Consider the following 20382-nt stretch of genomic DNA (forward strand, 5'->3'; position numbering starts at 1 on the left):
ATGGGCAAAAAGTGCAAAATTAGGGTTTTTACATGCATGATTAGGGTTTTGCTTAGTATCTTGAATAATATTAGAGCATAGGCTACAGAAACGAGAATTTTGGCTATTTTGATATGTCCGAGGTTGGATTTGAGCGTTTGAGATAAGTACTTGCCATGAAAACGCCAAAATGCTTGTCATTAAGCATGAATATTTTATCTATAAATTGTGCATTTTGATACTCATTTCTTTCATAAATTATGTAGTGAGCTTGATTGTAATGCTACACCTCAATGACACTTAATATTATTCACTTTTGGCTCTCCAAAAGCGAGCTTAATTGTGGAGTTCTGATAAGATCATGACTATTACGACTTTAAAACGCGTTGATGTCACAAAGGATATAAGTATACATATAAGCACATATCCATCTCCATACTCAAGCGATGTGGGACGCCAGAGAGATGTTGAACGAATGCTAGTAAAATACCCTTTATGAACTAGCTAGGGCAAGTTACACCCCTAACTTAATAAGGATATTTAGAAAGTCCTTTGTCAAAATCCTCCAATATATTCACTATATAACCTATCTCACAGTAGAACCCAATTGTGTCACGTGACATATTTTCACGAGTAATGCTAGGAACCAGTTTCACCCTTGGAAAATTTAAGCCTACCATAAATTCAAATCCCTCACCAGTCTGTACATTCACTAAACACCTCATAAAAATCGAAATTGTAATCCTACTTGATGAGTGAAAGAAAAAAAAAAAAAGAGAGAAGAAAGAAATCAAAGCCATAATTGTACTCGGAAAAAAAAAAGTTATAAAAAAGAAAATAAATTAATATCCCGAATCTAAGCTTTATCTGACAGCCAAACCAAACAGCCGAACCTACTTCCCACCGCTTAATAACTTCTTCTCTCTCAAGGAAAAAAAAAAATTTACAACTACAAACAAAAACACTGGAAAACCCCCCAAACTGATCTCCCGCAATAATTGACACCTCTCTCTGATTCTCTCTCCGGCCAAGGCCTTGTTTGGATCGGAGACCAACAACACCAGCAACACCATGGTTGAAACCAGGCGCAGCTCCTCCTCTTCCAAACGTGCCCTCTCGTCACCTGCTCCTCCTCCACCCAGCACCAAACGATCCAAGGTTCCTTCTTTCCCTTTACCTTTCCGGTTATATGTACATATAGGTGTATAAGACATCTGGGTTTTATGCATGTTTGAGTTTTGATCTATGTATGCGTTTCTTTGGCAAGATTTGTTTCTGGGTTTGATGAAGTTTGAACCTTTCTTGTGGATTAATTGTGGGCTGAAACTGTAGGCGTCTGAGGCGTCCTCGTCAACCAATGATGTTCAGAACGGTCCGTCTGTGGAGAACTTGGGTCCGGTTAAGGAATCCGGGTGTGAAACTCGAGAACTGGAGCTGCAATCCCCTGATCTGCTGGACACCGGTTCGCCAAAGCCGGTTGATGGATGCGATGCCGATAAATGTGTGGATTTCAGTGTCGAAGGCGAGGCCTTGGTGTCGCCTCTGTCGTTAGGTGATAAAATTTCGATGCTTTAGCTTTTGCATGTGCTTTTGGGTATTTTTGAAATCTGGGTTTTTGTTCAATTGTGAATTTGGGTTATGGGTTTGATTCTTTTTGGGGTTGGTGGGGGTTCAGGTGGAGCCGCCGTTGATGCTGAGAAATCGAAGGTGGCCGTCACGGCGCTTCGGCAAAAGAAGCGCCTGACAAAGCTGACGAAATCGAGTCCCAAAGTCGCGTGGGGAAAGCTGCTTTCCCAATGCTCTCAGGTGGGTTTTACTTTTATTCGATTCTAACCTGCTCTTTTGATTAGATTGTTGCCCTGTTTCGTTTCTTAGAAAGAGAGCGGTGGAGAAAAGAATTACTTTTTTTAGGTTGTTTGCGACTCAATCTTTGCCAAAAATGATAAAGATTTTGTCTTGTTGTATTCTTTTTGGTTTTTCAAGCAATTGAGCAAAGACTTGGAGGTTTTTTGTATTGAATTTTGTGGTGTGGTCGAATTGGTTAGCCATGGCATCGTAATCCTTTTATTGGGTTATGTGTGTTAGCTCCTTGGGCAGTGACTCCCCTCTTAGGTCTGCAGTTAGGTTTGGTGAATTTGGTGTATTTGCATGCTTAATTGTGAGGTTGCTTACTTAGTTTCTGCAAGTAGCTGTATGTGAGTAGAGTACTGCATGCCTATCCGACCCTAGTAGAGCTGTATGAATAGGCACATCGTGACCGACCTTACAGGGTACCAACTGAACATCGGTCAGTTATCGACAATTGGTTGGTTGGTGTCAGTTTTGATAAGTTTAATACTGATGTTGTCAGTTGGGGGTCAGAAGTTGGTGTTAGTAATTCGACCTGGTTGACCCCTTATATAAATACTTTTTTCTCTATTCTGGCTTTTCATTTCCTTCATGAGATATGCTTCGACCCCAACCCTAATGCACTGCTGACTACCCTTCCTACCTATTTGCAGCCGTGCAATGAGTTGGTGACCCAATCCTAACCCCACACCACACCACACCCAGGCAGTCGGTCCACCCTCCCTCTTTGCACGAGCCAACTCCCCTAGTTCTTGGGAGATTGATTTATTGGAGTGGCTTGTTGTTGCTATTGGTGATCGACCTAGGAAAGGAGCAGATCAAGAGGGATGGGAAGCGAATCTTGTGATGATGGCAAGAGAGAGAAGCATTGATGGGTAAATGCATGGTGTTTGGTTCATGGGCTGTCATGGCCCGTGGGTGTGAAGTTTTCATGGGGGTCAATGAAGGGTGTGTGGGTTGTGGTTGGGAATTTGGGCTAGGTCATGGTTAGGTGTGGGTGTTGAGAAATTTTTTTGTTTGGTTGCTGAAAAATTAAGGCTCAAACGGGCCAGTCCAAGCGGGTATAGTGAATCTTTGAAACCCAACCCAACTGACCAGCTGAATTGAATCCGATTGAGTGATCGACTATTGTTGTTTTGGCTTGTTTTCTTACTGAGGTCAATCAGTTTGGGGTCAGTAGTTGGATTCCGTTTACCTCCCTTGTTGGTTCAGCCTTTAGAATCCGGCCCATATCGATCCGAGGGTTGGTTCTCGTCCCCCATGAATGAGATTTGCAAGCATGATATGCCACCTGTGCAAGTGGGTTGAAATGATGAAGGGGAAAGTAGGCATGGATCAGCCACCTCCAATTTGGAATATGATCTCTTTATGTTTCTTCTTAGGGGAGCTTACTTTGGGACTGGCAATAATTTGATAAGTAGTAGATGAGTTTCCTGTGAAATTTTAGTTGTTTACGTGTGGCCTTAAATCTAGTATGCTGTTTTGGCAATTAATTTATTGCTACATTTTGTTTGTGCTTATTCATATCTACATAGATGTTGCTAGATTATAGAATGCATAAAAATTGTCTATTTTGAAAAAAGGAAAAAGAAAGGGGGACGCCGTGGGGGGGGAATGTGATATCACTAGGTAAAAAGAGTGATCTTATGATGCATCCTGTGTTGAAAGAAGGGGAGGGAGGATGACCTGGTATGTTCTTGAGGGGAGGGTGGGAGTAATCATATAATGGACCCTGTGCTGGAAAATTAACTTCCTTTACATGAGTGCGGGCTCTCTGATCCTAGTTAGAGTGTTGTTTGATGCCTGTGTTGCTTGAGACATGAGTTTGGATCATGTTGCAGGCTGAAGGGTTGGTGGGAAAGTCGCTTGAGGTTGTCATGTGAGGCTTCAAGTGCTGTATGGTGAGGGTTTAACTTGTCAATTTTTTATCTCTTCCGTCAGTTAGGATTCTTTGGTGTTTTTTTTAGAAGATAGACGGAAGTGGCTAATGAGCTTTAGCTCATGTCCTCCCCCTCTCTTCCCAACAAGAGCAAGGTGGAGGTTGTGGTCATGGGTTAAAGAATTGTGGATGCTTTTATAACTTATCAATCAAGAAAAAAGACAAAAGAGGAAAAAAAATGATCACGTTATGCCTTATTTTTTGTTTTTGTTTTTGTTTTTATTCTCTCTCTAAGACGGTCTGTAGTATGTATTGTCTATCTAGATTTAATTTTTTTTGCTGGTTGAAAAACCTTTTTATCTTATTTATTATGAAAGGCCATATGTATCTGGTAATGATCTGATTAATGTACTTCTTTGTAAATATTTTGATAAATGTGCTGGGTCATTTCCCTGTAATTTATTATGTTGAGCATGTATCTTAGCACTCTTTTGAAGGTTTGAATTTTAGGGTTTGGCTGACTATGCATGGCATATTATTTTTAGGTGAAAAAGGATCTATGATTTAGTTTATGAAATTCTTTTTAACCCTGAATGTCAGTTTCTTCCTTTTTCTAAGAAACATGGATTCTGTTTTTGATTATAAAATGATCCTTTCAGTCCAAATCTGATAAATTAGTTTTAATTGTTATCTATATTTGGGGGTGTTATTTACTTTCGATTGCCACAATAAAAAGGAAAATGAGGACTTGATTTTTGCTTCTTTGTCTCATCTAGTAAGGGAGGCAGGGTTATAATGTTGATCTTAATGTTATATTGTTGCTTTTGAACTCATCTGCTGTTTGGTTCTTATTTTTTTGTAGAATCCTCACCTGCCAATGTCTGGTACTACTTTCACTGTTGGTCAAGGTCGTCAATGCAATTTGTGGCTTAAAGATCCATCTGTTAGTACTAATTTGTGTAGATTGAGGCACATAGAGGTTAACTCTCTGCACAGTGCAATGACATTGCTTATTGTTCCTCCTCAGGATGGCTTGTAAAATTACTGACCTTTTTTTTTTGTATTCATTTTATTTTGGATAGCGTGAAGGTTCATCTGTTACATTACTGGAAATCACAGGGGGAAAAGGTGCCGTTCAAGTAAATGGCAAGATCCATAGAAAAAATTCCAGTGTTATCTTGAGTGGAGGCGATGAGGTGGTCTTCAGTTCTTCTGGAAAGCATGCTTATGTATCCTTTTTTCCCTCCAAATATTGCCAGTGCAGTCATGTGTAGTTTATTTATTTAAAACATCCCACCACCCAAAAGAAAAAGAAGAAGAAACCCTGATGTTGTCTTTTAATGTGGTTGCTTTGTGGAATTTAGTGTGATGCAGTTGCTTTATGCTATTTAGCGTGATTACAATGTTTTTATTTTCCCTCATGGATGTCCTATATTTTCCTTGACATGAAATCAGATCTTTCAGCAGCTTGTTAATGATAATTTAGCTGCTCCTGGTATATCTTCTGTAAGCATATTAGAAGCGCATAGTGCTCCAATCAAGGGGATACATATCGAGGCAAGATCTGGGGACCCCTCAGCTGTTGCCGGAGCATCAATTTTAGCATCTTTGTCAAATCTGCCAAAAGAGTTATCCTTACTTCAGGCACCTGCTAAAACTGGTGAGAATGTGGAACAGAATACTGAGATGTCCATGTTACCTTCTGGCTGCGGAGGGTTAGATGATCATTCTCTGGACATTGATTTGAAGGATAGTGTTAATGATAATGATCTTTCTGGTGTTTCTTCAAGAGAGAAAGTTGTTGCTCCATCCCCAGATGCTGCCAATCAAAAGCCAAATCTTGATAATCTTGGATTGGATCCTTGTATGGACACAGACATTGGAAAGGTCACTACAGCAAATTATGAATTAAGGCCGCTCTTGCGAATGCTTGCTGGTTCATCTTCTGAGTTTGATTTAAGTGGCAGTATCTCTAAAATACTTGATGAGCAAAGGGAAGTGAGAGAACTCCTTAGGGATTCTGATCCTCCATCCATTTTGATATCAACTAGGAGGCAAGCATACAAGGATAGTTTACAACAAGGAATTCTCAATCCTGACAACATTGAAGTTTCATTTGAAAGTTTCCCATATTACTTAAGGTACCTGAATTTGTTTTTAATTGTTAATTAGGTTGTATCGGATTTGAAACTTATTTTAATCACTGCAAATGCTTTATTCGACAGTGTGTTGCGCTTTCTATGTGTAGGAAACTACACAAAAAGTTAAAAAAGGGCTTCTGGCTCTATAGTTTCTTGTTGGATCCAGACTGATGGCCTGCACTTGTTGCGTATTCTGCTGGATAGTGGATATTTATGTTGTTTGGATGTTGCGCATTTTTATCTTTTATCGTCCACTTGATTCTCTCTCTCTCCCCCCTCTCTCTCTCTCTGCTGTCGGTGTGTTTAGGCACATCTTGACGTCCCTCTTTTGTTTGTTGGACCCTCCATCAATGATGTTGTCTTAGTTCGTCTTTTCGGTATTTTGCAATGGGGTATTCGAGTATGTTTTATGTTGAAGCTAAGTCCTTCGAATTCGTTTGAGGTTGGAGGATCGGTTCTGCAGGTTTTTGAGAGAAGCAAGGGTTCCGTTCATTCAGTCTTTCTCGAAAAAGTTGCTGTGAGCTGGCTATTGGTCACCATGGAGGCTCTGCTTCAAGCAGAGGGCTCTAAAGAGTTTGTGAAGTCCTCTAGGTCGGGGAATAAAGCTTTTATCATTCAGTGGTGTGAGAACAAATTTGGGCGAGTCTTTGGCGGTCGCGAAGTATGGAGGAGGGGGACAGAGAGGTTTGTAGCCAATTACATAGATCAGTTATAGCTTGATTTCTTGTGGGGTGGTGTTGGTGAAGAGTTCAAATTTCACCTAGTAAGTTGATCTAAGGTTTGTTCTCCAATATAAGGGGGTGGTTATGGCGCTATGTCCATGAGATAGAGGCTCTGTGGAGGGTGGTAGTGTATTTTAAATATGGTGGCTTGTGGGGTTGGGTGATGTTCTAATAATGTTCATGGGTTGTATGGGGTGATCATGGGTTGTATGGGGTGAGTCTATGGAAAAACATTAGGAGGGGTTGAGGGGAGTTTTCTAGTCATAGTAGATTTAAGGTGGGGGACTGCTTGAAGATTAGATTTTGGCATTATGGTGGTGTGAGGATTAGACCCTTAATGTACCTTTTTCGGAGTTATCAAGTATTGCTTGATGCAACGATGCTTCTGTGGCTAATCATTTGGAGTTTTCTAGTGACTCTCATCGATGGAACGTTAATTTTATCTGAGCGACACATGATTAGGAGGTAGATTCATTTACCTCGTTCTTTACTCTGTCATACTTCAAACCAAGACAGGGTGTGAAGACAAGCTTTGTTGGATCTCTTCCAAGAGAGAGTTGTTCGATGTCAGATTGTTCTACCATGTCGTAATTCCCCAAGATAGTACCGTTCCCTTGGAGGAGTATTTGGTGGTGTGAGGTTTCTTTGAGAGGCATTCTTTGCTTGGTCGGCAGCTTTAGGGAGGACCCTCACTATTGAGAACCTAAAGAAGCTGCATATTGTGGTGGTAGATTGATGTTGCTTGTGCAAGAAGAGTGGGGAATTCGTTGATCATCTCCTACTCCACTATGAGTTTGCTAGCACTTTGTGGAATACTATTTTCGGCCTTTTTGGATTCGAGTAGGTAATATGCCTAGACGAGTGGTAGACCTCTTCTCGCCCGTTGGAGAGGGCAGTTTGGTTGTCTCATCGTGCAGCAATGTGGAAGTTGGTCCCATTCTGCTTAATGTGGTGCATCTAGAGAGAAATAAATTATCATAGTTTTGAAAACTGTGATAAGACGGTGGTGGAATTAAATGCATTTTTCCTCAATTTCCTCTACCACTAGACAAGTGCCATTGATTGTTTTCATTTTTCTAGCTTTCATGATTTTCTTGATTATTTTTCTTTTTTTTGGTTAGGTGTTTCTCTTGTATGCTTTCTATGTACCTGGCTTGTGCCTTTACAATTTTTTAATGAATTCCAATTACTTATCAAAAAACAATTGTGCATTGTTACAGTGATACGACAAAGGATGTTTTGATTGCTTCAACGTATGTTCATTTGAAATGTGATAAATTTGTGAAGTATGCCTCAGACCTACCTACTGTGTCCCCGCGAATATTATTATCTGGTCCTGCAGGTACTACTACTATTTCTGTGTTGACCTACTTCATATTGTTGTGTGTTTGTAGTTTTTCCCTTCCTAATCCTTGATGAGACATTATATGCCAATGGAATTTATGTAGGTTCGGAGATATATCAGGAGACTCTGGCAAAGGCTCTTGCCAAACATTTTGGTGCTAGAATGCTGACTGTTGATTCTCTTCTGTTGCCTGGTGTAAGCTTCTTTAATGTCTATTTGATTTTCGCTTTTAAAGTAGAAATTTATGTATTTTGTTTTCTATGAATTTTATTACTATCTTTTAAGCTACAAACTTCTTCCAACAACAGGTACTTATTTTAAAAAAGAATTCTTCCAACATCTGTTTCTATATTTTGTAAGATGAGGTTGAACTGCGGAATGTCCAGTTTTGCAGACATCTTATTTTTGTCTTGTACACTTTCAAATAATTTTAGGGACCAACACCTAAAGATTCTGAGTCTGTGAGAGAAGCTTCGAGGCCTGAACGAGCATCAATTTTTGCCAAGCGTGCTTTGTTACCGCACAAGAAACCGGCTTCTAGTGTTGAGGCTGATATTACTGGTGGATCCACATTATGCTCTCAGGCTATGCCAAAGCAGGAGGCATCTACTGCATCATCAAAAAGCACTACACTCAAAGAAGGCATGCTATTCCTTGCCCCAGTTTTTGTAATTCTAATATACAGATGCTTGGTTATCCATGTGCTTGGTTATTATGGTTATGCATGGTTTGCCCATCCTTTATTTAGTCCACACATGTATAATTTATAGCTGTATTATATAAAATTTTACAGGTGATAGAGTAAAATTCGTGGGTACCACCTTACCTTCTGGAGTTTCGCCATTGCATAATTGTCCGTTAAGGTATTCTTTCCCTATGCTCTATGCATCCTATACCTTTAATTGGCATATAAGGTTAGAATTAAAATTTTGCTGTGTATCAGTAAGGTGCTATAATTATATGCTTTTGAGACTTTGTACCACAAAAGATTCCATTAGATTCTACACAGGAGCGTGCCCCTTTGCTTAAAATTCAATAGAAATTGAATCTAGTAAATTTCGGTGTGTGGAACCATTTTAGTACTATAATTCATTTCATTTTGGTGTCAAAACAAAATCATTTTTGCAAGCAACCCGGTGATTTGAATTCTAAATCTATTTAACTGAGTTGTGATAAACTCTCTGCAATATGGATCCAAACATATTTTCACCGATACTAATTCTTGTATTGATGTAGTAATTAATGATCTGTTCTTACTAATTATTACTAGTAACTTAAGTTTGTTTAATATGAAGTAACTGTTATTTATGTATAATATCTATATACTTGTTGAAAATTTATCTTCTTTTTCTATGCTGGAGCAGGGGACCAACACCTGGTTCTCGAGGCAGAGTTGTCCTTCCATTTGAAGAAAATGGTAATTCAAAAATTGGGGTTAGATTTGATAAATCAATTCCAGATGGAAACAATCTTGGTGGCGCTTGTGAAGATGATCATGGTTTCTTTTGTTCTGGTGATTCTTTTGGCCCACTTGTCCTAACTTTCCTTTATTATATATATTGGATTTCCATTTGGTGCAGTGTTGTATTGTTTTGTACTCATTGATCCTTCACTCTGCAGCCAATAATTTACAACGCTTAGATGGTTTTGGAGGTGATGATATCGACAAGCTTGCTATTAATGATATCTTTGAGGTACTTCCCATCCTTTATTGGTCTAAGAGTTGTTGCTGTTGTCTTGGAGTTCAGATTTAATGCATCTCCTGTATATAGGTCACATCAAAAGAAAGTAAAATTGCTCCATTAATATTGTTCGTGAAAGACGTAGAAAAGGCCATGGTGGGTAGTTCAGATTCATATACAGTCTTAAAGATTAAGCTTGAAAATTTGCCGAAGAATGTCGTTATAATTGGCTCCCATACCCAGATGGACAGTCGCAAGGAGAAGGTAAGAAATTCATTGTTTTACTCTGTTGGCTTGTTCATATATGGCTTGCTGAATTATTGTTACCCATTTGATGTTGACAATTTTGTATTTTTCAGGCCCATCCTGGTGGACTTCTATTTACAAAGTTTGGAAGCAACCAGACTGCTTTGCTTGATCTTGCTTTTCCGGTATGCTAACCTCTGCCATTCCTTTTCCCTTTTGCCTTTTTCCACTCTTGAAGTATTATAGCACGTGGGTGCATGTGTGCTTCCATGTGTGCTTGTTTAGGTGTCTAAGCGTGCTCTCTTGAGTATAATTTGTCTCTAACTTATCTTTGTCTGGACGTTGTTAGATTTTAACCGAAAGTCTTTTTTTATTTATTTTTATTATTATTTTTTTTTTATTATTCATTTGCATCTTTTACCAAATCATTTTGCCTATGTCTGGTTCTAATTAACACCATAAGTTGTTCTCATGTATATATCAGTGCATGCATTACCTAATATATCGTTTATTGGCCTAGTTTTTGGTGTCGGTTTCATGTATGATTTAGACATTTGAGTAATTTTTTTTTTCAATCTCACACCTGCACGGGTCACATATTTTTTTTTTCTGTTTCTTTTTCTTTTTAGCCTCTAAAGAGTTGGTTTAGTTCATGGTGGCTGATTGTCTAACCATGACTGATGGAACATGATAGCTTACATGGTCTTCAGACTATGGTCCTAGTCTGTAGCACAAAGGCACCTGAAGCTGATTGAGCACAAGTCTATGAATTATTCTTTGACTAGTCTACTTAATTGAGGTGATCCTATATTTAATTAGTTGAAGATATAAAGACAGCAAATAAGTTTTATTCTTATAGATGGATAAGTTAAGGAGAAAGGTGGGTGTAAAGGATGAGAAGAACCTGTGCGCTCATGCTAGGGTTTTCAAAGTAATCACCACTTTACAAGGTGTGCTCTGAACACTGTCTAGAAAGGCCTTAAAGTGGGAAATATTAAGAGTTAAGGATAAGCATAGCATGAAAGGTTCTCGCATAATTATGCCTTAGAATCCATTTGGACATCCTTTTTCACACTTACCACCCCCAATTACCATTATGTGTCATAAAATTGAAAAAACAAGTTCTGTTAATGTGTAAAATAGCTTGAGTTAAATGGTTTGGATACCCTGGAAAAGAAGTAAACCCCATCTCCTAGGTTTCTGCCTGATAGCCTGCATTAAACTTGTTTAAGTTGATTCTCTCCTCCGGCCAAAAAGCAAAAAGGTACATTCTCACAAGTCCATGGTCAATATCAGTCTGTTGGATTGGTTTCAAGGTAATGCTTGGCCATAATAGATCAGCTCGCCATGCTGCACTTTACAATGCATGGGAAAGTTCAATGCATGACAATCATAGACCATGACTATTCAAGTATTTAGATCTTGACAAGGTTCCCTTCATGTTTGTTAAGTTAAACCACTTAGTAGCATTTTGGGTGTCTTGGTCGTACACCTCCTTCCCGTAGGAAAATGATATTATGTATCGCTCGGATCAGAAACATAAGGATGTAAGAATTCCATAAACTGAAAATTAAAGTAAATCAAACATCTCATAACAATTAAAACTAATCCATCATCCCCATTAAAACTTAACCTTTAAACCCTTAGTCTTCACATAGAAAGTGTGCTGTAACAAAACCAACTAATGTGCTTCATGCGCTTATTTAATCCTCTTCTAGGTGAATGCTTCTTTCTCTAGTTTTCCTAGCCTATAGAACCTTCCACAATATCATCTGGGTTGTTTTAAAACATAAAGCTAAGGGTGAGTCAAATACTCAGTAAATATATACAACATATGGTAAACGAAATTGGAAACACTTTCATTTCAAAAACATTGAAAAATACAAGTCAACATTCACATATACCATAAACCTGATTTTTCCTGTAATCTTTTGAATGACAAACACCCTATTACGCCATGTGTGTAAGGGTTGGCGATTACAAATTTACAAGGATCCCATCTTCGCTCTTGTGGCCACAGGTAGAGCTGCGTCTAGGATATGTACATCACTTGATAAACGATGGTGCACTCGAGTACTTGAGTCATTCTCAGCAGACCCTACAAGATGGCTGCCCCCGCCCATTAACTCTGTTACTATCACACATAATTTCATATGGCCAAGAAAAACAATTTAAAACCTTTTCATGCATTCATACCATCGTTTTCCTTTTTCTTTCCTTTCTTTCTTTTCATTTAGTTTTCATCAAGCATCATAACAAATTCATTACATAGCGGAGCACACACATAAAATTATTTACATTCAAACCCTTTTTTCAAACATATAGATTTGGATGCATTAAAAGGCTATCAAATAAAGGCTAACATTATATCATATACCTTGAAAACAATTTTAAGAAAAATATTGCATTAACATTTAGAAGAGAACAAAGGTACGTTCATTTCTACTTACCTTGCTCCTTAGGTTCAAGAATTTTACACACTTCACTTAGCAACTTAAGCAAACATTTACGAATAATTGTTGTCTAATAACATTTATTCTTTTCTATTGTTTGATTCTCCTAAACATTGATTCGACAGTAAGTGGCAGTTTGATTTCTTCTCATCTGATTTCTTCTCTTTAAGACACTTATTTCCGTATTCTTTTCTTGAATGATCGCACTAACTATGCATGTATGTTCAATTTACTACAAATGGATCATGCAATGTGAGCTTATTCCTGTGCTCTTTAGAGTGTAGGTTTCAACACTACTTACATCTAGTCTTCATATGGTTTTTAAGTCACCTTAAGGTCCCTAAATAGGTCTGGTCTCGGGTCAAACAGTTAGGCTTTAATAAGGCCTCAAGATTCAACTAATGTGTTTGTGTGTGTCTGTTGCAATTCCAGCAACGTGTCAGCGAAGATTATTACATTGTTAGCCTTACGTGTCCAATGATCGCATGGTTTGGATCATTGGAAAGACAACTTAAAGAACATTTATTCTATGGTCACTTTGTTGCAAAACATCTTTCTGGAGAAGGCCATACAGTCAGCTTTCTTGGTGATTCAGCAGCAACCTAATTTTGCTATTCGGCCCCTACAGTGCTATGCAACACGCTCAACTAGTCATTCATGCTACGATAATGTCAAACATTCAGCAAATCATGCTGTCTAAACCATGTCTATGTTGTCTTAGAGAAGAAATCAGATCCAACAGGTTTTCCTTGGGGCTGGCAGCATGCATGGGAAACTCAAACATCAAACAAAATCCGGCCGTGAAGTAGGAGAAATCCGAAAGACATAATCTTTTCCTCTTTGGCAGCAAGAGTTCTCTGTGTAAGAATCAGGTTCTTGCACTTTTTTGCAAGATTTAGGACATAGGAATTAGGAAAATTACAAAGGAGAAATTTTTCTCAGATTTATTTTGATAAGTAATCGGAATATCATTAAAAGCCTAAGGTGCCCTAGGTATACAAGAGAAGCCACCTAACTAGGAGGGGAAATTTTTTCTCAGATTTATTGAAAAGGAATTCTCAAAGATTTGAAAGAATCATTGAAAACACTTACCAAAATCTTGATTTGAAGCTGTACAGCTAGTGGTAGCTTCTAGGAATCAACTATGGGGCCCAAATTGCTACTGATTTTGCTTAAAAATGAGACATCAAGTTTTAGATAGGATATATGAAATCTGAGTGTCAATTTTTCAATATAAAGTTTGAGAAAACATGGAGAATTCTACCTGTTTTGGTTGCAGCGGTGAGGGAGATAGTTCGTAGGCTTTTTAGGTCTTAGCTTGAAGAGAGGGAGTGGAGTTTTTTCAAACTCAGGTGGGGTATATTTTGGGGGGACAATAAAACTGGTGGCAGGTTAGGACTTGGTGTGGTTACAAGCTTGCAGCAGATTAGGTTTTAGTTTCGTTGTAGAATTGAACTTCTTTTCTCTTTTGATTAACTTTGGAAACAATTCCTAAGGGAGGAATTGGCATACAATTATGGCTTGTTTTTAACAAAAAAAACTTTCTTACCTGGCCAGATTCTATTAGGTTTTAGTCATAACAGTTATTGACCTTTTTGTTCTATATAAGTCTTTTTCAGCCCTCTAACACACTCCCCTATTAAACCCACAAAATTAAAAGAGATAATTAAGCAAACAACTACCGCACAACTATTTTTTTTTTTTTAAAAAAAAAAAAACAAAAACTACATCATCATAAAATTACCCTAGAGGTCTAGGGTGTTTCACTTTGTGGTTTTTTTTGACAAGTATTCAAACTTAATCTTTTGAGACTAGTATGAGTGCTCTTTCTCTTGGCTATGAGTTTAGATCGACCTTCAGAGTGAGGAATGGTGGCGTTGGCCACTAGTAGTGTTATGTTGCGACACTAAGCAAAGCATTTTGGGTGTCAGCTTTAAGCATCCTAAGAGGTGATTGAATCTCTAGAAGGCTATGGAGTGTGCTAGGGAATGATTTGGCACAACTGATAGCACTCATGTTTTGGGGTTTGATGTGAAACTACATGTGGTAACGGATTTTAATTGATTGACATTATTCTTAAGTATATTGGGTATGTTTATATGCACTGTGGTTGGTATAAGTTCTGAGTGTGGGGTTGTGAATTGCATTGTGAACTAGGGATGGAAATGAGCCAATGCACTTTTAGTTGCCTTATGCTATGACACTTTGATGTTGCTTGAATCTCAGATGCTTTGTACTTTGCTCAGGCATGCATCTGGTGACGGGCCCAGTTTTATGATGTGGTTGTGCTTGACATTTGGTTTGTACTGTCACCTGCTTTGATTTGTGAACATGGACTGACTGTCACTTCTGAGATGGGCATAGGACATCAGATGTGCTAAATCCTAAAAATCTAGACACCATGACATGACTTCGTCAGTCTGTCTATAGATACCAAACTCGTGTCTGCATCTATGTTTTAGTTGTTGGTCATATGCTGGAGAACCACAGATGGTGAAATTGTTGACATAACAAACTATAGTATTTTTCTAGACAAAATTGTGTAGCGCTCTCATAAGTTTGGAATTAATTAATGGTGAATATTAATTAGATAAGCACTTGAACAACTGTTGGATATGGATGGAACACAAGGCTCCCGTCCTTAAGTATTGTTTACTAAAATTTTGGTGGAAGCATCTGACAATTTTATTTTATTTTTTGGTATAAGCAAGATGGTTTCAAAAATGATTATCCTTGTTTTTCTTGTTGGCTAACTTATGCTGCAGTGGATTTTTATATTTTATTTTATTTTATTTTGTCTCTAAAGCAGATGATCTGAAATATCCTTAGCTTGGTCTGAGTTGTGGCAATGGCATGCCATGTAGCCTTTATTGTTGTGGAATATCTTATGCCAAGTGCCATGGTGGCAAGGCCGCCACCAACCTGATTGCTGTCACTGCTCTGTTAACGGGGATAGTAATCTTGTCTTTTTTGTATATAATTTGCTTTCAGATAATAAAGTTTCTATTGATGTATGGTTCTCTTTGTCGTCATGCAAACAAACATACACATGCACACCCACACACTCAGGCACGTGTACACACGCACTTACACATCATAAGTGTGGTCACTATGTTTGTGGAACAATATTCTTGCCTGTTGTTTACATGATTTGCTATCAGATATAAAGTTATATTTGCTATATGATTCTCTCTCTCTCTCTCTCTCTCTCTTGTCCTTGCATGTACACACGCACACATCGTAAGTGTGAAAGAACCATGCACATTTTTTTTATGGAACTCACGTGTTGGTGGGGATTCTGGAACTGTTATTGCTGTGACACTTCATTTGCAGTGATTTATGTATTGTCAATGGTGGTTTCACTTCCTTCACAAATCAAAATGATGCAACTCTGGCTTCATGTTCAGGATAACTTTGGTAGGCTGCATGATAGGAGCAAAGAAACGCCAAAAGCAATGAAACAACTCACTCGGCTTTTCCCGAACAAAGTGATAATACAGCTGCCTCAGGTATTGAGCCCACTTTCATTTATACTGCAATCCTTCTGCTGTTATTTTCCGTGGCCTCTCATATCTCTTATTCCGGATAGGATGAAGCATTACTTTCGGACTGGAAGCAGCAGTTGGAGCGTGATGTCGAAACTTTGAAAGCTCAATCAAATATTGTCAGTATTCGCACGGTGAGTATAAGCGGATTGTGCTATTTGTGGATCTTGCATTCTCTCTCCATGGTCCTATATGCTGGTAGCTATTTCGGTTTTGATTATCGTTGTTATGGTGAATTATCCCACAAGGCTGGATAAAACCTTGGACAATGTGACAGTATTAGTGCATAGCTGAATATACATTTGACCCATAATTTGGGTCTAGTGGGTATTAGATTTCAATTTATGAATAGAGAAGTGTTAGCTTACCTAATGTTTTTTTTCCAAAAGTTGATTCTCAAATGATGTGTCATCATCGATGAGATATATTATTTTGAGAAATGTGTTACCATCTCATGGGATGGTGGCACATCACATGGGAACCAACTTTTGGGGAAAAAAGTTTGGGAAGTATAGCATTTCTCTTATGAATAATATCTAAGGTCAAATAGTAGTCTCTCTCTCTCTCTCTCCACACACACACACAAGGAGAAATGCAGTGGGGTAGCTCCTGGTGGACAAAGATACCTTCTTACTTAATGTTCTCATGGTAAATCATAGATTATTGCCTCATCAGCTTTCGAAATCCTCGATATTTGTATTTCCTGGAAATTCCTTATTTGTTATATTAATCAGACTAATCAAGTATTATTCATCTGAGTTAATTTTTTTGGATTTACAATATCGTCTGGTTGACTTTGTGTTATTGGATATTTACAAAATACCTTTGGTTTTCAGGTTCTCAACCGAATTTGCTTGGATTGCCCTGACCTTGAAGCCTTGTGTATTAAAGATCAAGCCCTTACTACTGAAAGTAAGTATTCTTGTACTCGATCTTGTTGTCCTGAATTTTTATGCAGTGATCTTTACTGTGGTTTTAACTGATGCTATGATTTTATGATAGGTGTGGAGAAAATAGTAGGCTGGGCTCTAAGTAACCATTTTATGCATCATACTGAAGCGTCAGTTAAAGATGCTAAACTCGTAATTTCTGCTGAAAGGTAGCCATATTCTTTCCAATTGTGGTCATCATTGTTTTTGAAGTTTATAATTAAGTAGTTAAAAATGGTTCACCTCTCTATTGTCCTGTGTTAACATTATTCATGATGGTTTATATTGCAGCATCAGCTATGGGCTGAACATTCTGCAAAGTATTCAAAACGAAAGCAAGAGCTTGAAGAAATCACTGAAGGTAAAGTTTACATTTATCTCTTGGGTACTATCACAGATTCAACTGCCTCCTCTCCTTATCGATTCTGAGGATAAAATGTACACCCTTGATTTGTTTGAGATTCATATTCAGTTCAAGTTCAAAATTTTCCAGGATGTGGTAACCGAGAATGAATTTGAGAAGAAGCTTCTCGCTGATGTTATTCCTCCCACTGACATTGGGGTTACTTTTGATGATATTGGGGCTTTAGAAAATGTAAAGGATACGTTGAAAGAGTTGGTGATGCTTCCACTTCAGAGGCCTGAGTTATTTTGTAAAGGGCAGTTGACTAAGGTGAATGGCTTTGCGTTTTTTTCTCTCTATTTTCTCATAGATATTTTTGGCTGAGCAACTAGCCTTTGCTTTCCCATGCGAATGTGTTTGTTTTGGATCTTTTTCCTTTTTGTTGGGTGCGGCCCCCAGGCTGGAGGAGAGGGGAACAATTTTAATATATCTTGTATCTTTGATGTTTTCCTTCTTAATATGGTTACTCATTTTACAGCCTTGCAAGGGAATATTGCTCTTTGGCCCTCCGGGTACTGGGAAAACAATGCTTGCAAAGGCGGTGGCAACTGAGGCCGGTGCAAACTTTATCAATATATCTATGTCAAGCATCACTTCAAAGGTATATATTCATATAGAAATGGCACGTGCATCTCTTATTTGGTTTTTGTTTTGTTTTTCAAAAAAAAAATAAAATAAATAAACTTGAATTATGTCTCTCTATTGCTTGCAGTGGTTTGGTGAAGGGGAGAAGTATGTCAAAGCAGTTTTCTCTCTAGCTAGTAAAATTGCTCCCAGTGTTGTTTTTGTTGATGAGGTTGGTTTAATGCATCCACAACAGCTATATTTTTGTCAATTCTTTGTTATGTTCATGTCTTTTTTTTTTTTTTTTTAATTTTAAACCTTCCTTGATGCCTCTCTCTAATCTGTGTCTGCCTTCCCTTCTGAAATAATTTTTGTTCACTTCAATTATTTTTGCAGGTTGATAGCATGCTAGGAAGACGTGAAAATCCAGGAGAGCATGAGGCTATGCGTAAGATGAAGAATGAGTTTATGGTGAATTGGGACGGTCTGCGTACAAAAGATAAGGAGCGTGTGCTGGTTCTTGCTGCTACTAATAGGCCTTTTGACCTTGATGAGGCTGTTATTAGGAGGCTTCCGCGGAGGTAAATATATTATGCTTGTCATAACTTTGTTCAATTTCTTTTGGCACAAGGAAATTATCATGATGTCCAACTTACAATTGTTATGTGCAGATTGATGGTCAATTTGCCAGATGCCCCAAACAGAGAAAAAATTCTTAGAGTTGTTTTAGCCAAGGAAGAGTTGGTGCCTGATGTTGATTTGGAAGCAATTGCAAATATGACTGATGGTTATTCTGGGAGTGACCTAAAGGTTCCGATCATTTTATCTTTGTTTTCTGATTTTCTGCCTGCTAAAGAATTTTATTTTATTTTACTTTATTCATTTCGGGTTCCTCTGGTTACATTTTTGGTTGCAGAATCTGTGTGTGACTGCAGCACACTGTCCCATTAGAGAAATTTTGGAGAAGGAAAAGAAGGTTAGTTTGATATTTTCAGTATCAGGAATTGTTATTTTAATTTATTGGTTTTTCTGTTTGTTGATCTTTTGCATGTATTCCAGGAGAAAAATGCAGCCTTGGCTGGTAACAGACCTTTACCTGCATTGCATAGCAGTGCTGATATTCGTTCTCTAAAGATGGAGGATTTTAAATATGCGCATGAGCAGGTATGATGATGGATGATTTCTATATCGTGGAATCAACAACTTCTTGAAAATATTAGATTTTTTGTTCCTCTCCTTTTTTAAGAAATGTTAAACATTCCAAATTTTTGTTCTAAAAGTTGGTTCCCAAATGATGTTTCACCATCCATCCCATGAGTTGGTGACACATTTTCCAAAATAATAAATCTCATGAGATGGTGACATAATATCAATATAAAATTTGGAATGTGTAGTACTTCTCGTCTTTTTTGGCATAATATCACGTTACACGATTACACAAAAAGCGTTGTGTTAACCAAACGAACCAAAAGTTTTCTGCCAAACTGGGTTAAACTCGGATTAGGGCTTAAAGTCGAAAAACTTGGGTTGAGAAGATCATGCTCTTATCAATGATATATCTTCATTCATCCACATTAATGCAGGTGTGCGCAAGTGTGTCATCAGAGTCTACAAACATGAACGAACTCCTGCAATGGAATGACCTATATGGAGAAGGTGGATCAAGGAAGAAGAGATCTCTAAGCTATTTCATGTAGAGCTGGTATCTTTGTGTATAGCATTTCTTTTAGATTATTCTTCGTCACCCTTAAGAGTGGCAAGATTAGGGGCCACTATTTATGGAAATTCCATTGCAGGTCCTTACCCCGATTGTATTATATATAGGTTTTTCTTCCCCCCTTTTTTTTCATTGTTTTTTCAATCTTAATTTTCGCTTTTTTGTTAGGAATTTTACAATGCCCCAAGCACAGTTAATTTAACTGTAGCATCTTTTTTTTTTTTTCTTTCTTCGTTACTTAGGGCCTTTCTGCCCGTACATGCTTAACGAACAAGCATACTTAATCCACTCAATTTCTTCTCTTAAACAAATTGTAAGTGTAGCTTAATAAATTGCAGAAAAAAAAGTGTATATTGATCATGTCAATGTTTCTTTTCTTCACATGCCATGTCTTCTCTATTTTTTCCAATTGCAGTGGATAAAAAAGGAATTTTTTTTTTTTTTTGTTTTTGGGGTCTGAATTTCAGAGAAACCCTAATGGTGTTTACTTGTCTTTACACTTCGAAAATATCTGCTACTTGGAGAATGCAAAATGTGCATAAATGCTGGGAAGCAGCTCCCCTCTCATGTAGGCGGGAATATGATTCTTTCCATGTCACCTGAAAATGGAGAGGATTTATTTATGGTCCATATTAAATTTTAAAATTTAATGGTATATGCTAATATAAAGTGAATATGTTGTTAGTTAAAGCAAATAACACAAAATTTTAAAGAGAATAAAATCTTGATCCGAGTAAGAGCATAGCTCCCAATTTTTTAGTAGGTGAATGTCAAGTCATAAATAGTAATAGTGCAATCAGATTTTCCTACCAATGGTCTGCACCGTTTCTCTTTTGCGGTTGACTAGCCTTTTAGAATTGAGCATATCTTTGTGTAAAACCTATATTTTTACGAACATAAATTTCCTCAAAAATTTTCTTCAAGTCTGT

At 37.8% G+C, this 20382-nt stretch overlaps 1 protein-coding gene across 1 annotated transcript; it reads left to right on the plus strand.

Annotated features, from left to right (window-relative positions):
* The first annotated feature begins 870 nt into the window (after positions 1–870).
* Positions 871–19834, plus strand: LOC132168810 (uncharacterized). The gene is made up of 27 exons (XM_059579869.1): positions 871–1137; positions 1312–1531; positions 1655–1785; positions 4569–4685; positions 4789–4935; positions 5162–5847; positions 7790–7911; positions 8018–8109; positions 8349–8556; positions 8708–8777; positions 9279–9427; positions 9535–9608; positions 9687–9860; positions 9956–10027; positions 15703–15804; positions 15885–15974; positions 16677–16752; positions 16843–16939; positions 17061–17130; positions 17263–17442; positions 17651–17773; positions 17885–17968; positions 18133–18317; positions 18408–18546; positions 18653–18712; positions 18796–18900; positions 19320–19834. Exons 1-27 carry the CDS (start codon positions 1051–1053, stop codon positions 19431–19433), a joined length of 3774 nt encoding a protein of 1257 aa, XP_059435852.1. The 5' UTR covers positions 871–1050; the 3' UTR covers positions 19434–19834.
* Positions 19835–20382: the final 548 nt, after the last annotated feature.

The sequence above is a fragment of the Corylus avellana genome, chromosome ca2 (genome assembly GCF_901000735.1).
Source record: "Corylus avellana chromosome ca2, CavTom2PMs-1.0".
Classification (NCBI taxonomy): domain Eukaryota; kingdom Viridiplantae; phylum Streptophyta; class Magnoliopsida; order Fagales; family Betulaceae; genus Corylus; species Corylus avellana.